The sequence below is a fragment of the Trifolium pratense genome, linkage group LG3, assembly GCF_020283565.1.
Source record: "Trifolium pratense cultivar HEN17-A07 linkage group LG3, ARS_RC_1.1, whole genome shotgun sequence".
NCBI classification, from domain to species: domain Eukaryota; kingdom Viridiplantae; phylum Streptophyta; class Magnoliopsida; order Fabales; family Fabaceae; genus Trifolium; species Trifolium pratense.
This window is the reverse complement of record NC_060061.1, coordinates 8294883-8310517: the sequence shown is the minus strand read 5'-3', so window position 1 is coordinate 8310517 and position 15635 is coordinate 8294883. Positions and strand designations below refer to the sequence as shown.

At 34.6% G+C, this 15635-nt stretch overlaps 1 protein-coding gene across 1 annotated transcript; it reads right to left on the bottom strand.

Annotated features, from left to right (window-relative positions):
- Nucleotides 1-39: 39 nt before the first annotated feature.
- Nucleotides 40-14688, bottom strand: LOC123913975 (RNA cytidine acetyltransferase 1). The gene is made up of 27 exons (XM_045964928.1): nucleotides 14449-14688; nucleotides 14170-14279; nucleotides 13856-13947; nucleotides 13570-13741; nucleotides 13349-13471; nucleotides 11931-12104; nucleotides 11041-11151; nucleotides 10804-10937; nucleotides 10624-10717; nucleotides 9629-9727; nucleotides 9375-9511; nucleotides 9101-9192; nucleotides 8583-8706; nucleotides 8409-8496; nucleotides 8217-8316; nucleotides 8073-8125; nucleotides 7701-7877; nucleotides 7562-7599; nucleotides 5272-5365; nucleotides 4250-4429; nucleotides 4055-4163; nucleotides 3897-3966; nucleotides 2165-2312; nucleotides 1557-1685; nucleotides 1085-1210; nucleotides 818-883; nucleotides 40-732 (listed from the first exon to the last, which is right to left on the bottom strand). The coding sequence occupies exons 2-27, from the start codon at nucleotides 14272-14274 to the stop codon at nucleotides 469-471; spliced, it is 3099 nt and encodes a 1032-aa protein (XP_045820884.1). The 5' UTR covers nucleotides 14275-14279; nucleotides 14449-14688; the 3' UTR covers nucleotides 40-468.
- Between the last annotated feature and the right edge of the window lie 947 nt (nucleotides 14689-15635).

The window sequence follows — 15635 nt, the reverse complement described above, 5'->3', positions numbered from 1 at the left end:
ACATACCAACAAGAGTCCAAATTTTAACAGGTATAGAGGTAGAATTGATGTGTTCACATTGCGATAATTTAAGGAGTGTTAAAAACAAATGACACGAATTTAAAATGTTTATAATATGTATATAACATTAATATAGTTTCTCCACTAAAGGGAGAGCAAAAAAACAAAACTGGGAATTGCCTTAAAAACTGAATTTTTTTCCTCAAGTTTAGCATTAGAACAAATTCCTGTACTTTGAATTAATTAAAATTGATTCCACACATCCATCAAGAACAAGACAGGGAGATCCAATATAACATCTGATCTTGTAAAACATTGTTTTTGTTCCCCCTTTCTTCAATTTGATATACTCGGCTCGGTATTACTAATGATCTGACTCTAACCAGGACCAACAATGCCTGAAATCGTTCCTCCAAAAAAAATGCCTGAAATCGTCATGGTTTGTTCTGCAAAGGTTCTACTCTTCGATCAAGACCTTTTCCTCTTTTCCTTTTTACCCGATTTATGGCTGCTATTGTCCATACGCCTCTTTTTATCACTCTTATGACTTCCATTCTCCTTTTCAGACTTGATTATTTTCCTATTGGATTTCATACTGATAAGACCACCTGTGGGTATTTTTCCACCAGTATTTTGCAAAGCATTGTCAAAGCTAGATTCCCCATCTTCAATGGCAAACCGCTGGAGCGATTCAGGAGCAAAGAGCGATTCTGATTTTGACTTCATATCGTCCTATCCAGTAATCCAGTAATAATATTAAAGATAAGAGCTACTAAAAACTGGACGTGACTTTAGAGCAAAAGATGGAAGTACATACCTCAACTTGTTTAGCCCCGTCGTTTAGGTCTTCGTCCACAGAAACACTATGAGGTTCCATGACAATCTAGGGACAAAACACAAGAAAATCAACAAAAAGGAGGGGAAAAGAAAAAGAGGCTCATGATTAGTGAAGGGTAAAAAGGGAATCTGCAAATAAATAGAACTTAAGGCCTACATACTGCAGCACATGCATCTGAGAGTTCATTAATCAAACTTCCTAGAAAACATCAACGCAATACACAATGTTCAACCATTATTAACTTACTTCTTTCAGTCGTGGCATGGTTGATTCAATCTCCTTGGATGCAAGACCATAAAGATATTTGTAGAATTTCTTCATAACCTTTATAAATAGAGACAATATTTGTTGCCTTTCCAACTTCATTTGTCCCTATTAGACAGAAGTGCACAAATGAGAATGTGATTATATCTTTTTTGAAAAGGCACCAACAGGGAAGAAATCATACAGAATAAATAATCTTTTCCTTCAAACCGCTTACAATATTAAGCAATAGAATTTAGAGTAACTCGTTGATTTAATAGACAATTTGTATCATGATAAATTAAACAATGTAAATAACAAATTTCAAAAAGAATGAGGATAAAATTTTCTATAACTTTTTCAGTAATGGTAGTCAGCATTTGATTGCCTTTTGTCACTTACCAGTACAAAACATATTAGGTTAGATGCTATAATTGTGTTATTTCAATAAAAATTGTTGTGTGAGTGAACTAACCTCAATGTGTGAAATGTTCTGATTCTGCAGACCTGTGCAGAGTAACACACAAGCTTGAGCATGTGATAATGTAACTGGAATCTTTTCTTGGAAGTACAGGTGTGACAGTGCAGGAACTAAATCTAAAATCTGTCACAAAATAAATAAAAACAAAGGTTAAGATCATTACTTAAAAGCACACACATCAAAGGCCTAAACTTTGATACAATTTTTGCATCACAGCCACAGTTTATATGTATACAAGTGCATAATGTCCAATCCTACACAAGGCCACCATCCCAAACCATTTTTTAGGCTCATGCGCAAGAGGCAAACTCAAGGGAATGTTAATTTAATTTGTCTGGCAATTGTAGTTTATCGAATTAAATAATTTAAGATATATGTACAGTAAGTGAACAATCATGCAGAATTACGGTGTTTGGGGAAAGGGCGGGAAACAAGATGAAATTCTAGTTTAAATTTTAAATGTCTATTACCAAGAGTGTGAAAACTGTTTGGACTTTAGAGTGGAGTGCAGAGCGCAGAGCATGTTTTAATGACCAAAAAATATCAGACTGGTCATCATCAAGAAGTAAAAAAAAAATAGTATCCATCATTTGAGAACATACCAGATGAAAGTCAACAAGATTGTCAACATAAGCCTCTAGTCGCTTCATATCATGTGGTGATAGATGTTCTTTAACCGATCTCAAAAAACTGTCGGTGGTTTCCTTGATAGGCTCTTGCTCCGTAAAGTTTATTTTTGGGTCTATGATGCTGGATACATTATCAAAATAAAAGGCATTATTAATAAATGAAGGATCCAGATCATACAGAATTTCATATCTGAATTCTAGTCAATGAATATTGGATTAGATTGTGCAATAGATGTAGAATTTTATGTAAGGATAAAAGCTTGAAAAATTGCCAGATGTCATGGTAGTTGTGGCATCTTGTAAAGGGCAATCCTTACCTATATTTGTAACACACTATTATTCAATAATTAATAAATTGAAAATAAAGAAAAGAACTTCCCTTGCCTATTTCCATTCCATGCACAAGAAAGTTTTATTAATAATATATTATTTTGCAAGACATCGAAAAGGAAATTATTCTTCAGCCAAAACCACATGTGGGTCCAATCATGCAACCTCATTCAATTCTCACTCCAATGTGAGTTTCTATCACTGAGTTGCTTAATTCCCCAAAAACACCCCGCTCATCAATAAGAAAAAAATATTTTAACAAATTCTACATCTTTTTTACAAAGTTTTGATTATTACAACGGCAAACAAATTTTTTTCGTCACACATTCATCTGCTTCTATTTTCCATCAATGGTGGTGGTGGTGATAACCTTTTTATTGGTGATTAGAAACATATACGTAAAAATGTACCAAAAAAAAAAAAGAAACATATACGTAAAAAAAATGTAAGTTTTTTTTTTTTAAATCTTTGGATTCCCAAAAAAATATAATTTCTTTTATTAAAATTTATTGATTCTTTTAAAATTTTCCTAATATACAAAAGTTTCCTAATATATAAAGTGTTATGAAATCTTGATTGTAAAAAAGTTTTTGAAAAAATCTCTCAAAATCCATTCAAATCATGTGTTAAAAATCTTGATTGTAAAAAAGTCTTTAAAATCTCACAAAATCAATATAGTCCAACAAAATCTCATAAAATCATCAAGACTTTTTTTGCCAAAATTGTCTCATAAAATCTCAATCCAATACACCCTCCTAAATATGCAACTCTCACTAAATCTATGAAACACAATCACACGGAGATGCACTTAATGCTCTATAATAAATATTCTAAAAGGGGATTCAATGATAGACATGCAAAAAAAGACAAGCCAAGCTTTGTTCGTGATATATCCTTATAGTTAGTTTGCTCTGGCTTTCTGCGTTTTGTATGTTCTGTTTTCTTTTTGGAGCACATTTTATCTGCAGTTTTTGTACTCTTTCTCCTCTAACAATACGTCTTTTTTATTTTTATTTTTTGAAAACTTGGTATCCGGCCTTAGGACCGACTAATCCAAAAGGGACCAATCCCACCACCCACTTGCGGGGACCCCATTTAAAGCCAGAGTTTTTTTTTTTGCTCTGTATGGACTTAGCCCACCGAAATTGGCACCAGTGGGAATCGAACCTGAGACCTTGAGAGGAGCATACTCCAAGGGCCCAAGCCAACACCACTCGACCAAACCCAAGTGGGTTCCCTAACAATACGTCTTATATTTAAAAAGATAAAATTAGGAGGAAAATCTTAATCATCAAAATGATCTAATTAGTAATAACTGTAGTCCCCTAGGATTTAAGAAACTTCATAATGTCCACTTCAAATTCCAAATACTAACCTCATTGCAAGCTTGTATTCCATGTCACGGAAAGTGGAAGCCAGAAGTTTTGCAAATCTTTGCCTAAAATCTACAGATAGCAAACTAAATAATCAGAATTTAAGAAGATGAATCACAAATATGAAACAGTTCATAATGTCAAAGGAGGATGAACCCACCCTGGTAAAATGGACCATAAAAACCGTACTGATTTGATCCATCAACTTCAATTTCATCGTTATTCAAGGGTTTCAGGACCATGCATGAATGTTCACCAGTCACATTATTCTATCAGGTTGGGGAAACAATGTTAATTAATTATTGAAAACATACATTGCCATAGTCTACTGGTTAAGAAAAAGATAAAGCTTAACTGGAATCTGGCCAATGTAGAACGGAGCAAATTTATGCTTCTTCCAAAAGCGAAAAAGTTCCAAGGTTAGTCCAAAGGAGACACCAATATAATGAAGCTTCTCCGGGCGCCTTTCACGCAGATGTACAAGCAAATGAGGAAGATCTGTTCTGGGTTTTATACTTTCTTCAAGTAGTGAAACCTGAATTCGAAGTAGTATCATAAAAAAGGCAAAGCATCTGTTGGAAAGATAAATATAAAGTGGTATATATAAAATCTCAGATGATTACAAATCAAACATGACTGAACTCGGATATTAAAACAAACATACAAACTCAAGGTGTTCAACAACTTTCACCCACACTGAATTTCCAGAGGGAATGGTAAAAAGGAAAACTGTCTATTTTCAGAGACTGCTGTAGCTGTTGCTTAGTCTATGTTATTTAACTATAATTAGAAATACTACAGAACTCTATATAGAATCTTTGTAAAGTCATTCAACTCATAATAACAGAATACACATTTCAGTGACTCCTTTCTGTTTTGTCCTCCTTTGTAATTTTCTCTTTCTTTTATTTTATTTCTACTTTTAAAAGAAAAAAATTAGACAGGAGGAAAAGAACAGTCAAAGTGAAAAATGTCCTTTTTACTGAATCAAGAAAGAAAGAGGAAACACACAATAGATCATCACCAAAGAAAAGCCCTGCTGCATCACCTACAAAGCTCCTCTAAAAATCCTATTAGCCGAACAGCACAACCCAATGCAAATTTGTTCCATTTATTGGGGCAGCAGCATATATCCTAAAAAGTTTTACCATTTGTCTCTAACAATAAACAATGAATAACTGCTATAAAGCATTTCACATACACAACATTATCTCAAAACTACGAAGTTCTTTCTTTACTAATTGAATCTTGGTCTTAACAGTGCCGTGATGCTAATCAATTAGAAAACTCCTAGATAGCTCCCATATATTAGATATTACTTGCTGAGAAGAACAGAACAAAATAAGCCAATAAAAAAGGACCTTAGAAAGAACATACCTTCTCTGCAGCTTCTGTAACTCTAATTCTTGGAGTGTCCACTTTATCGTCAACATCATTCTCAGAGATAGGCGTAAGTTGTCCTTCAAAATAACTGCAGACAGTGTGTAGTGAGTGATTAATGCCTGATGTGCTGCTTATTTTTAACATAATTAAAGACTAAATGCAGACTAAGGTGAAGCATCTTTTATATTAATGAAATAACAAAATGAAGGGAGCGGTCCAAACAGTCACACACGAGCTAAACCATGGAAGTTAAAAATTTAAAATCGTGCGCCACTGCATAGAATCGCAGGATTTTGTGATCAAGCTACCATGGGCATGTTCGCGCATGGCCAAAAACAAAAATTGGTGGAATAGCCGCACAAAGACATGTGAGCGGTGGAATTGTGCACGTCGACCAATTTCATTTGAGTTCCTCCTTCCATTCTTTACTTCATCAATAACAGAAAAGTCTGTCAAGTATTGTCGATTGCTCCTTCTGTTCCATTTGATCCTAACTTGTCAGCCTCAAAACCACCAGAGTCTTCCATTCCTTTGGCTCCTTCTTTCCTTACTTATCAATGTTGCTCCCGTCCTGCACCCAGTGGAGGAAATTTCCATTGAAGAGACTTGTGCTTCAACAGAACAGTCTGTCTCTCCGGTATTCAGTTTCTTCTATAGTTTTTCTGTCTTCTTTGCCTCTAGCGATCAGTGTTGTCAATCATGGATAACGAGAAATAGTGGTTCGTTCAAATAATGCCATGCATCAATGCTATAACATCATTATAGCCGTTATTTGACAACATTTCTTCTATAACCACTACTTAACAACACTGCTGGCTATTGGACTACTCACCATAACTTTCTCTCAATACTATTAAATTTACAAGTCTCCTCCACGTATTAAAACTAGAAGGTTCAAAGTGTGGTTGAGGCAAAAAGTCATTTGATTCAAAGACTAGAATCACACACGGTTCGGTTCAATATGGATGACTCCTTTAGAAAATCTGATCAAATTTAATGTAGTATACTTTCGATCGTTTTCGGTTGGTCCAAATTACAATTGTAAGAAATTCCATTAATTTGTAAACAGGTATGATGCAAAATATAAAATATGATATACTAAAAAATAACATTACGGGATAACAATAGTTAATTAAGTTTGAATCATGAAATAGTAAAAATATAAATTAAATTAGAATGATAAGTATCATTAAAAAAATGAAAAGCCAACAAATAAAAGATAAATGCAATATTTTATACTAATAATAAAGTATTAAAATTTATGTATGTGGTGTGGTTTGGTTTTGAAAAATGCATCTTAAATCTGATTCATGTGGTTTTCACAAAAGAACATCCAATAAATATTCGGTCTTGTGCACACATCCAACGCAACATTCTCAACTCTGCTATACTAAGCTTATTATTGTGTTAACATTTTACCGCTCACCACTCAGCCTCATACAACAGCGCAGGTCATATAGTTGTAACATAAAATTTTATCTCAACGCCTTCCTCAATTTCAACCACCCCATTTGAATCTGATAGTTTACATCTCTCTATTTCTCTGTCAATTTGCATAATATACCCAAGATATCAAAATTGTAACATGCGGTATGATATGGCCTCCAACAATAACCTTGAAGCTAAGGGCTACTTCGCCTTTTGTTAAACATATATTCCATGTAGTGTATCTTACTTCTACTCAAATAGAAACAGTATGTTGGCTCTTGAATGTGCTGCAAAAGTATATAAGACGAAGGTAAAATGAAATGGGCATAAAGTTGATCATTAGTATTGTCTTATAGTTATTAGAAAATCTTGGGGCCCTGCATTCTCACACTAGTTGTGATCTCCTCATACATGTCCTTCATAGCTTGAATATGGTCAATCCAGACCTATTTCTTTTCTAGGAGGCACCCCATCAAATGCTTTTTCCAAATCAATGAAAATCATGTGTAAATCTTTTTTATCTCTCTGATATTGCCCCAAAACTCTCGGTAGCAAACCTCTTAAGCATAAAACTTATATGTGGCTAATAAGTTTGATACCTCTATAATTGCACAATTTTATATATCTCCCTTTTTCTTATAAATCAGATTTGAAGTGTTTCTATCCACCCGTCCGTCATTTTCTTTGACCCCATAACCTCGTTAAAAAATTGTGAGTCAACTAATATTGACCCCAAAATAAATCAATATTAAATTAAAAACTTTTGAAGAACACCCAATTCTTTTGCAACATCTTCAGTAACACACAAGCTTAAATGAGCATCACTAAGTTAGAAGGAAACCGAGCATGCACTCACCGTGTTAAGAGCTCGACTGCTTGAGAACCATATCCAAGCTGAAATAAAATAAAGAAGGTAGAAGATAAGAGTTGTGCCCGTATTACAATTTTGGAAGAATTGGGTTAAACAATAACCATATTCTAAATATAGAAATTACCCTCATTGCACTGGGGTGTGTAGCAATGCGTACAATGCGAGCACCTGAAAGTGAAGGAAAAACTGTATCTCGGAATTGCTCACAGAATTTCCATGGTATTTGATCACCAGAAGGTTGATGACCATGGCTCAAACTTTGGATAGCTGACTGACGAGATATCTGCCCCTCAAGGCAAACCTGTAAATAGAAGTTATGAAACATGAGAAGTCCCAACAAAAAAACAAGCATGATAAACAGAAAATGGGGTTGCAGTAGTCAGTGATGACAAAGAAACATTTTCTTAAACCAACCAAACCCCTGGGTTCAATCAAAAGAGAATAAAGCAACCCAATGACGTGGGGGTAATATATGCCTAATGCCAAAGGTGCAAACCTGGAGGACACACAAAATATCAGGAAGTTGATTTTTTGATTCATCCACAGGCCCTGTCATACAAATACTCTTCTGTTTAAATCATGTCACGTAAATTTTAACATATGAACAAAAAAGAATAAGTAGAAAGAAAATCAACCATACCAAGTAGCACAAACAAGTGGTGTGCTGGAGCATCTGCCATCAATTGCAGATCATTTGGAGAATTCTTGTAATGTGATGCAACATATAAGGCCATCATTCGCTGCAAGAATACAAATATTTTCTTATGCCATTTAAACACGTGAAAATATTAATCACAACCCACCCAACATCATTCAATGAATCTGGTTTTACCTGCAAAAATAATTCACTATCCTTGTGATAGGAAAAGAGAGTATCCCGATTAACATAATAAAGATCACACTCACTGGCTGGAGGTAACCTGATTTCAGACCAAATCAACAACCATAAATAGGGATCGAAAAAATGGACTCGTATTCCAAAGTATGAAATTAGCTTTCATCTAACCTGCTAATATTAGGGATGGCATTTGAAACATCTAAGCAAAGTAATGTGTTAAGCCAGCTTTCAATGGGATCCCCAGAAGCATATCTGATGGATTCACTCAATTCTATTTTCTTAAACAGGCGACCTGAAAGTTCAAAAAATAGCCAGCAATAAGATGCATATACCTGAAACATTGTTACGAATTAGGAATAACAGATTGAATTAGTTTAGATTATATTTAGAACTTGATTAGCTGATTCAGATAAGATTGAGTTTCGGTTTTATTTCTTATCCTTTGTATATTTGTATTTATGCTTCCTAGTTAGTAGATTAGATTGGTTAATCAACAAGAAATAAAACCAACACTTATTATAAAAAAAATGGCAACCTTTAAAAAAATTATTACAATCATATAATGGATCATTGAAAACCAAAGAAATTAATTTAATAATTCACTTAGACTGTTTTTCAATTCTGAACAGTACATGACAAGCACTCTATTTATTTGAAGTGAATTCTGAAGGTCAGAAGCATTGTACCAGTGCCCTCTGTGCTCTTAGCAGACTGATGGCTTTGCTCTTGCAGTTGCTGCACAAGTTTTAGTGACAACGAGCGTCCAGTTCCTTCATAACTTAACATGGACAAAAGAACAATTTTTTCAGTAATCAAAGCCTAAACAGGAGTTAGCTCTGTCAAATAAGTTTGACGCATCAAACTTGACCCCCAAGAGGAATGAAAGGGCTAATAATTCACCACTAGAAAAAAAATTATGATATATGGAAGGTTTACACCAAAAGCAAAAATTAGCCATACCCATTAACAGTAGAAGACAGGAAGACCAGATATGGGCCAAGCAAAGACTTCACCATCGGCAGCGGGATAGCAGCTGCTTCGTCAACAACCAATAATTCAACTTGCGAAAGCTTTTCATGTTCGTGTGGCAATATATACTGAAAGATATTAGGATGAAAAGTAAGGCCAGAATTACATTTTTAACCACTTGTAAATATCAGTAGACACTTTTTGAGTCACATTCATCAATGAAGAAGTATCACCAGTGAAATTACCTGAATGGTCTGTCTGTGCTGCTTGTAAATATTGATCCTTATAGTAGCCTTCTTCAGCTCAGGATTTGCACTTATCACCACATCAAAATGTTTGCCCTCCTATTCACATTGGAAACACACCTCTCTTAAACAAACACCATTCAACTTTTTACACACAAACAGACCAAAAGGCCTTTAGAAAATGTATATTGTCAGTAACTTCTCGTTCCTCAATAAATGAGGCAAAGGGGAGACTGTAATAAGAACCAACACCAATAACCCTAACTCACTAACCGGTATCTCAATGATCATCAAAGTAAAAAGGCATCAATTTGATACACTTAGGACAGTACCCTGCATCTGGAATCGTTTCATTTGATATTCTTACATATGAAAATTGATTGAATGAGGTAACTTACTATATATTTATTGTTGACAATATTTCTATTAAAAAGGTCAGAGCTACAACACTGTCTAAAAGCTATGATTTCTCGGTTGCATAAATTATTATGTGTTAATAAATGTAACCACAACTTACTGGGCCTTTGAAACTTGAATTGATTAAACATTCTTATGATTTTTATGGCTTCCATTACTGGTCAGACACATGGGTATTTGACCCGGTTCGCACACTTGCCTTTGTTTTCTTATTCTCTCTGGTGACTCGTTTCTCAAGGAAGGAAGATTTCTTGATTACAAAGGGAGTAAAGTAATGTGCTATCTATTTCAAACTTTGACTAGACAGTAGACAGCCATTAGGACTGGGAATTTATGCTTAATCCACAAGTTAATAATGAAACAATTTAGTCACAATAAAATATTCCAGATATGCACCATATTATGATTTAAATGGGAATGAACCATTTGGCAATCAAATATAAATGTCAGTGATTGCTTACAACTCCCATCCATTGCCAAAGTTAAATTGTTCAATCACCATCCTTAGATCTATTGCAACTAAATGCATCTTAATTAAGGATTAATTATATTAGCTATCAACAAGTGAGAACTAGTACCTCGTACTCAAGTGCCACCAAGCCTTTGCATATGAATTCAAACAAGGTTCTCAGATTCTCAGGGCTGGGTGCAGTAACAAAGATATTTGAATACCTACACCAGATAATTTTAAAATGAGGACCTAAACAAAGTTGGTGTATCCATCATGCATAAAGATATTTATGACTGAAGCCTAGTACCCCACAGCAATAGCTCCAGCAATTGATAAACCAAGAGCAGCTGATTTCCCACGGCCACGTGCAGCAAAAGTGGCAACAGTACCACGAAGTGTCTTGTCCAGAATTGCATCCAGGAATGTTATGACAGCTTTTCCCTATTAACAAAGAACATATATATTCACTGACATGCACCACATCAAAAAACCAATTTGGCTGACCACAGCAGATGGTGAAAAGTTGAAAGGTGCATAATCGTACCTGGTCCAACGTGCAACACTTCCGGATCAGTGGTCCAACAGGTAAATCTTCATTTAGTTCTTCTTTAAGTTTCTTCAGCTCCTGATCTACTTCTGAGAGTCCATCTGAGTCCTACAGCATCAATTCAGTGACAAACGTACATTCCATCAGAATTCAACAAACAAGCATCCAGCTTGGCTGCCAAGAACGGGAATGGAGGAAGGAAAACTAATACAATATTAAACAACAGTTTTTGGCAATATAATTTGTTTAAGAAATTGCAAAGCCATGCGCTATAGTTAGATGTAGGTTGGGATTGCAACACAGCAAAATTGTAAGATAATACTCCCAAAATTCAATGCACTGACGTTTTTCAAAAATAATAAAGCATCTAACAATGGCAACGGGGAATTTCGCACCACAATGAAAGACCAGCACCAAAAATTGAACATTGTTTAGAATAATTGAGAATATATGCTTTGGGCCTAGATGTGCTTTGTGGCACAACCTAAACCTAGTTGTGGACTATATAAATGGGGAGGCTGTGCTGTATAGATCATCCCATGGAAGGACTACTCCATTCTATCTTCCTCTTTCTACTTTCTCTCGCTGGCCTCTTTACAAATATAACATTTGCAGTTATCAAACACAATACGACTATCACCAAGATTACAGAACATTATATATTGAAAGCCACAAGTAAAACCAAGGAAAATATGACCCAAAAAACACAAATCATTTTTTGTTTCACTATAAAAGTAAGTCTATCTATCCCCACATATCTTCAAAAAGTAAATAACAAATATGACTTCAAGATACATGCAGTAAAGCCCAACTTCATGTGCAACCAAAAAGAAAGGGGAAAAGATAAAAAGGGAATGAAGAAATAGTTAAAGATGTAACAAGAATACCTCTTTAACGGGAACTGGTGTAATAGACCTTATGTGAGATGAAATTGGTAATACATTCAGCTCATCGTCCATGACCACACACGCCTTACAGGAGGCAAGTGATAGTAAAAAGCGTTCATTAAAGCGCCCAGTAGCCTCAGAGTGGGATTCAGTTCGAAACCTGTCGTGGACATCCTGCAACAAGTGAACCACATGAAAGTCGATAGGATTATAGGAATGATACTTTTAATAAAAGAGTAGCATGGTATGTAATGACCGTATAAGCTACTTAACCATAGAAACAAAAATTAATGATTTTAAGGCTTACATGTAGAGCACTAAGGGAATGAGAACAATGCATTCATTTCTGTTGGGGCACCAAATTATTTATAGGGGGCATATCTACTATACTATACAGCTATTTTACTGAAGCCTTGACCAAATATATATGTTTAAAACAGTTTAGGTCAGAGAATCAATTCGACAAAAATGTGAACTTGTTCTAGCTGAGATATAAACCAAGAGTTGGAAGAAGCTCTTGGTTGCAGTTGCAGACAAGTTATTCTGCATATAAAGAATTTTATGTAGGCACTATATAGATATAGATCTGTTTCTGCATGCGATTTTGTGATTTCGAAGGTTGAAAGAAGTAAAAAGGAGGGGAGCAGTATAGAGAGAAATACATGAAGATAGTGTACAATACATGTTGCAGTTATTTGGTGCTTGCATGGACGTGAAAGCAAGAATTTTAGTGGATTGTATTTTTCGTCATTTGCATTCAGTGACATTTATTATAAGTTCACTGGATTAGGTACAGGCTAAAAAGATGAATTTTTGTATGTAGAGGCCAGTAACCTATACTTTCTTAGTAGATGTGCTTTTCTTGTTCTAGACACTAGAACTTCGCAAGCGTGCATGTGAAAGATTAATTTAATTGGAAATTTAGTATCCTTAACCTAACAATTCTGATGAACACGCATTTAATTATCCCTTTCCACAGAATAATATCTCAAATAAGAACACCATTACAATCTGGTCACTAGAGAGAAGTTCTAGGTCGCTGAAGTAATAAAATAATGCTCGAACCCCTTTGAGACCAGCAAAACCCGCTTAAACATCTCAATCTTGTTCGCAGCCCAATAGATATTACCCGATCAAGACAGATATGTCGAAATGAAACAATTACCAGTATTCCTTTTATTATGAAACAATATACTTAAGGAGAAAGATGTATGTCTAGTATATGGCGAGTCTTATGAGCTCCTATAAATGCAACACAAAAGAAGATTCTAAATAAAATTACTGGTGGCAGATGCTCAAAAATAAACAAAAGGGCTATATTGTTATAGTCTATGAGAACTCTAATAATTAACAAATGAACTATTATTTTTTGTGCAAAATAAAGCTAAAAAATATGAATTGTAAATCGGCCTCTGTACCATGACCATTGTGTACAAACTGGTTAGTGAGGATAGAGAGCGAAGAAGCAAAACAACCAACCCTCCTCCCTCCACTGTCTCTATTGTTCTGGCCAGGAGATTAGGTGTTAATGCCTCAAAATCCTAAAAGGAAAGACAATGGCAAAACCGATTAATTTATGTTGGGTAGAAAATACATCCTAAAAAGGAAAAAGATTGAATTAGTATGAAGTATACGATACCTGAAGAACACACATCCCATATGTGTTGCCGAGAACTTTCTCGGAATTTTTATATAAACAATGAGTTAAATCCCCGCTTTGCATAAATAACGAAAATGCATCAGCTTTGTCAGGATCCAATAGACCCCTCTGAATCAACTTTTTCACCTGCTTGACACGTTTTTCCTTGTGACTGCATGCAATCAAAATCATTTTAAACAAACAAATAAACAAGATTAAGTATCATCAGAGTTTATCAACACAACTCAACACTGATTCATCATTCATGAATTATTAAATAAAGAACCTGCTAAGTTCAAGCTTTTCCTTGTAACACCATAAAACAGTTGGTCTGGATTTAATTTGAGCCTTGCTAAGCATATAATGAAGATTAACAATCTGCATACAACAGATTCTGAATTAAGCACTCAAATTTGCAACACTCTTAATTTTCTTCGACACTTAAGGCCTATTTGGATTGATTTATTTGAGATTATCTAATGGCATAAGTTTTGCAATAACTTATTGAAGCTACATATGAAAATTTTCATAAGATTTTTTTCAACTTATTTTCATAAGTTCTCCAAATAGCTTATCTATAAGAAGTGATTAGTAGGATACCTGATCACGGGATTTGTCACCGATAATGACAAACATGGACCTATGTCTTGATTTGACACCATTTTCAATGAGAGTTCTGATTCGTTCATCTACCTTCTTCCTCATTTTGTCTGCAACGAAAATGAAAACAGCGTAAAAGTCAGAAAGTGGTGTGAAATTGAAAGTATTGTTCCAGTTTCGGTATTTGAAAACCGTTACTTGGTAATTGAATCATTAACCGTATAAGAAAGTGATTGAATTTGGAAATTAAACAGAGAGAGAGGGAAGCGATAATGGGACCTGAGCTGAGAGGTTAATTAACGGCAGAAAGAGTGTGTTAGGGTTTATGGAGGGTTTTACGACACACGGGTATCTCTCTATCAGTTCAATTCAACGTGCCGCTAGGTTAAGATTAAATTTTGGGAACATGTATTTATACTGTATTTACATTTACACTACTAAACCGTATATCCGTGCATCCCACGTACCCTACTTTTGCGAGTGAGTTCTCTGCTTCTTCTTTTTTTGGCACAAATGAGTGCTCTACACAGATGAATGTATAAATGTATAAGGGAATAATCTTAAATCTACGAAAATTAATCTAAGAATTGACCGTCCGAGAAAGAGTATGAGCAATTATCTTCACTTGTCTCCTAACAAACCTTACTTCAAAGTTTTTAGAAAATAGTTTAAATATAATCATTTTTTTATAAGCAAAATAGTATTATAAGGGAGTACAATGGGTACTCAATCCCCTACAATGCACAGCAAATTATAGTATCCTTTGAAAACAACCATAAGGATCAAAACACCACTCAGAAAAAGACAACAAAGAATGGCGTCCGGATCGACCACTAAACCAAACCCAAGATATACCTTTAATATCGTTCAATAAAGAGTCAGCATTAGGCAAAGTCCATTGAAAATCACATTATTCCTAAGGTTTCATATGCACCAAGTGGTAGCTAACCAAATCAAGTGTCTAATATGATTACTTTTTTAAGATTTAATCATATTTCCGAAGTGCAATTCCATCCTTCCAAATCTGGTGTCAAACTACATCCTATCTATCTAAAAACCTCATTCCACACACCTTTGATAAAAAAACAACGAAAGAAAATATGGGAACGGTCTTCAATGTCCATAAAAAACAAAATACAAGGGAGATCATACAGATCGAGTAAAAATACCTTGGTGGTTTAAATATAATCATATAATTTTGGTTCATTTATTTTATCATTTTTTGTATTTCAATCCTCTATTTTAAATTTCTCAATTTTGGTCTCAGTCTCCCGGATTGTTTATAATTGAGACATTTAGTTTCACTTATCAAATTGACTCACAATTTCAATTACAAATTTAATAAAATAGAGGAATAAACTTCAATTAAGTCTATAATCTACCGATAGAAATGAATGAGAAATTTTATTTTTTTTAAGAAGCTGAATGGGAAAATTCATATTAAACTTTTTAGATAATCTACGGTT

Excerpts from the sequence above, each read along its gene's own strand:
- LOC123913975 (XM_045964928.1), bottom strand. The coding sequence starts at position 14,274 with ATGAGGAAGAAGGTAGATGAACGAATCAGAACTCTCATTGAAAATGGT. Across the intron at positions 7,878-8,072 it reads ATATTTTGTGTGTCCTCCAG|GTTTGCCTTGAGGGGCAGAT; the intron begins GTTTGCACCTTT and ends TTCTATTTACAG. Across the intron at positions 5,366-7,561 it reads GCAGTCGAGCTCTTAACACG|TTATTTTGAAGGACAACTTA; the intron begins GTGAGTGCATGC and ends CACTGTCTGCAG.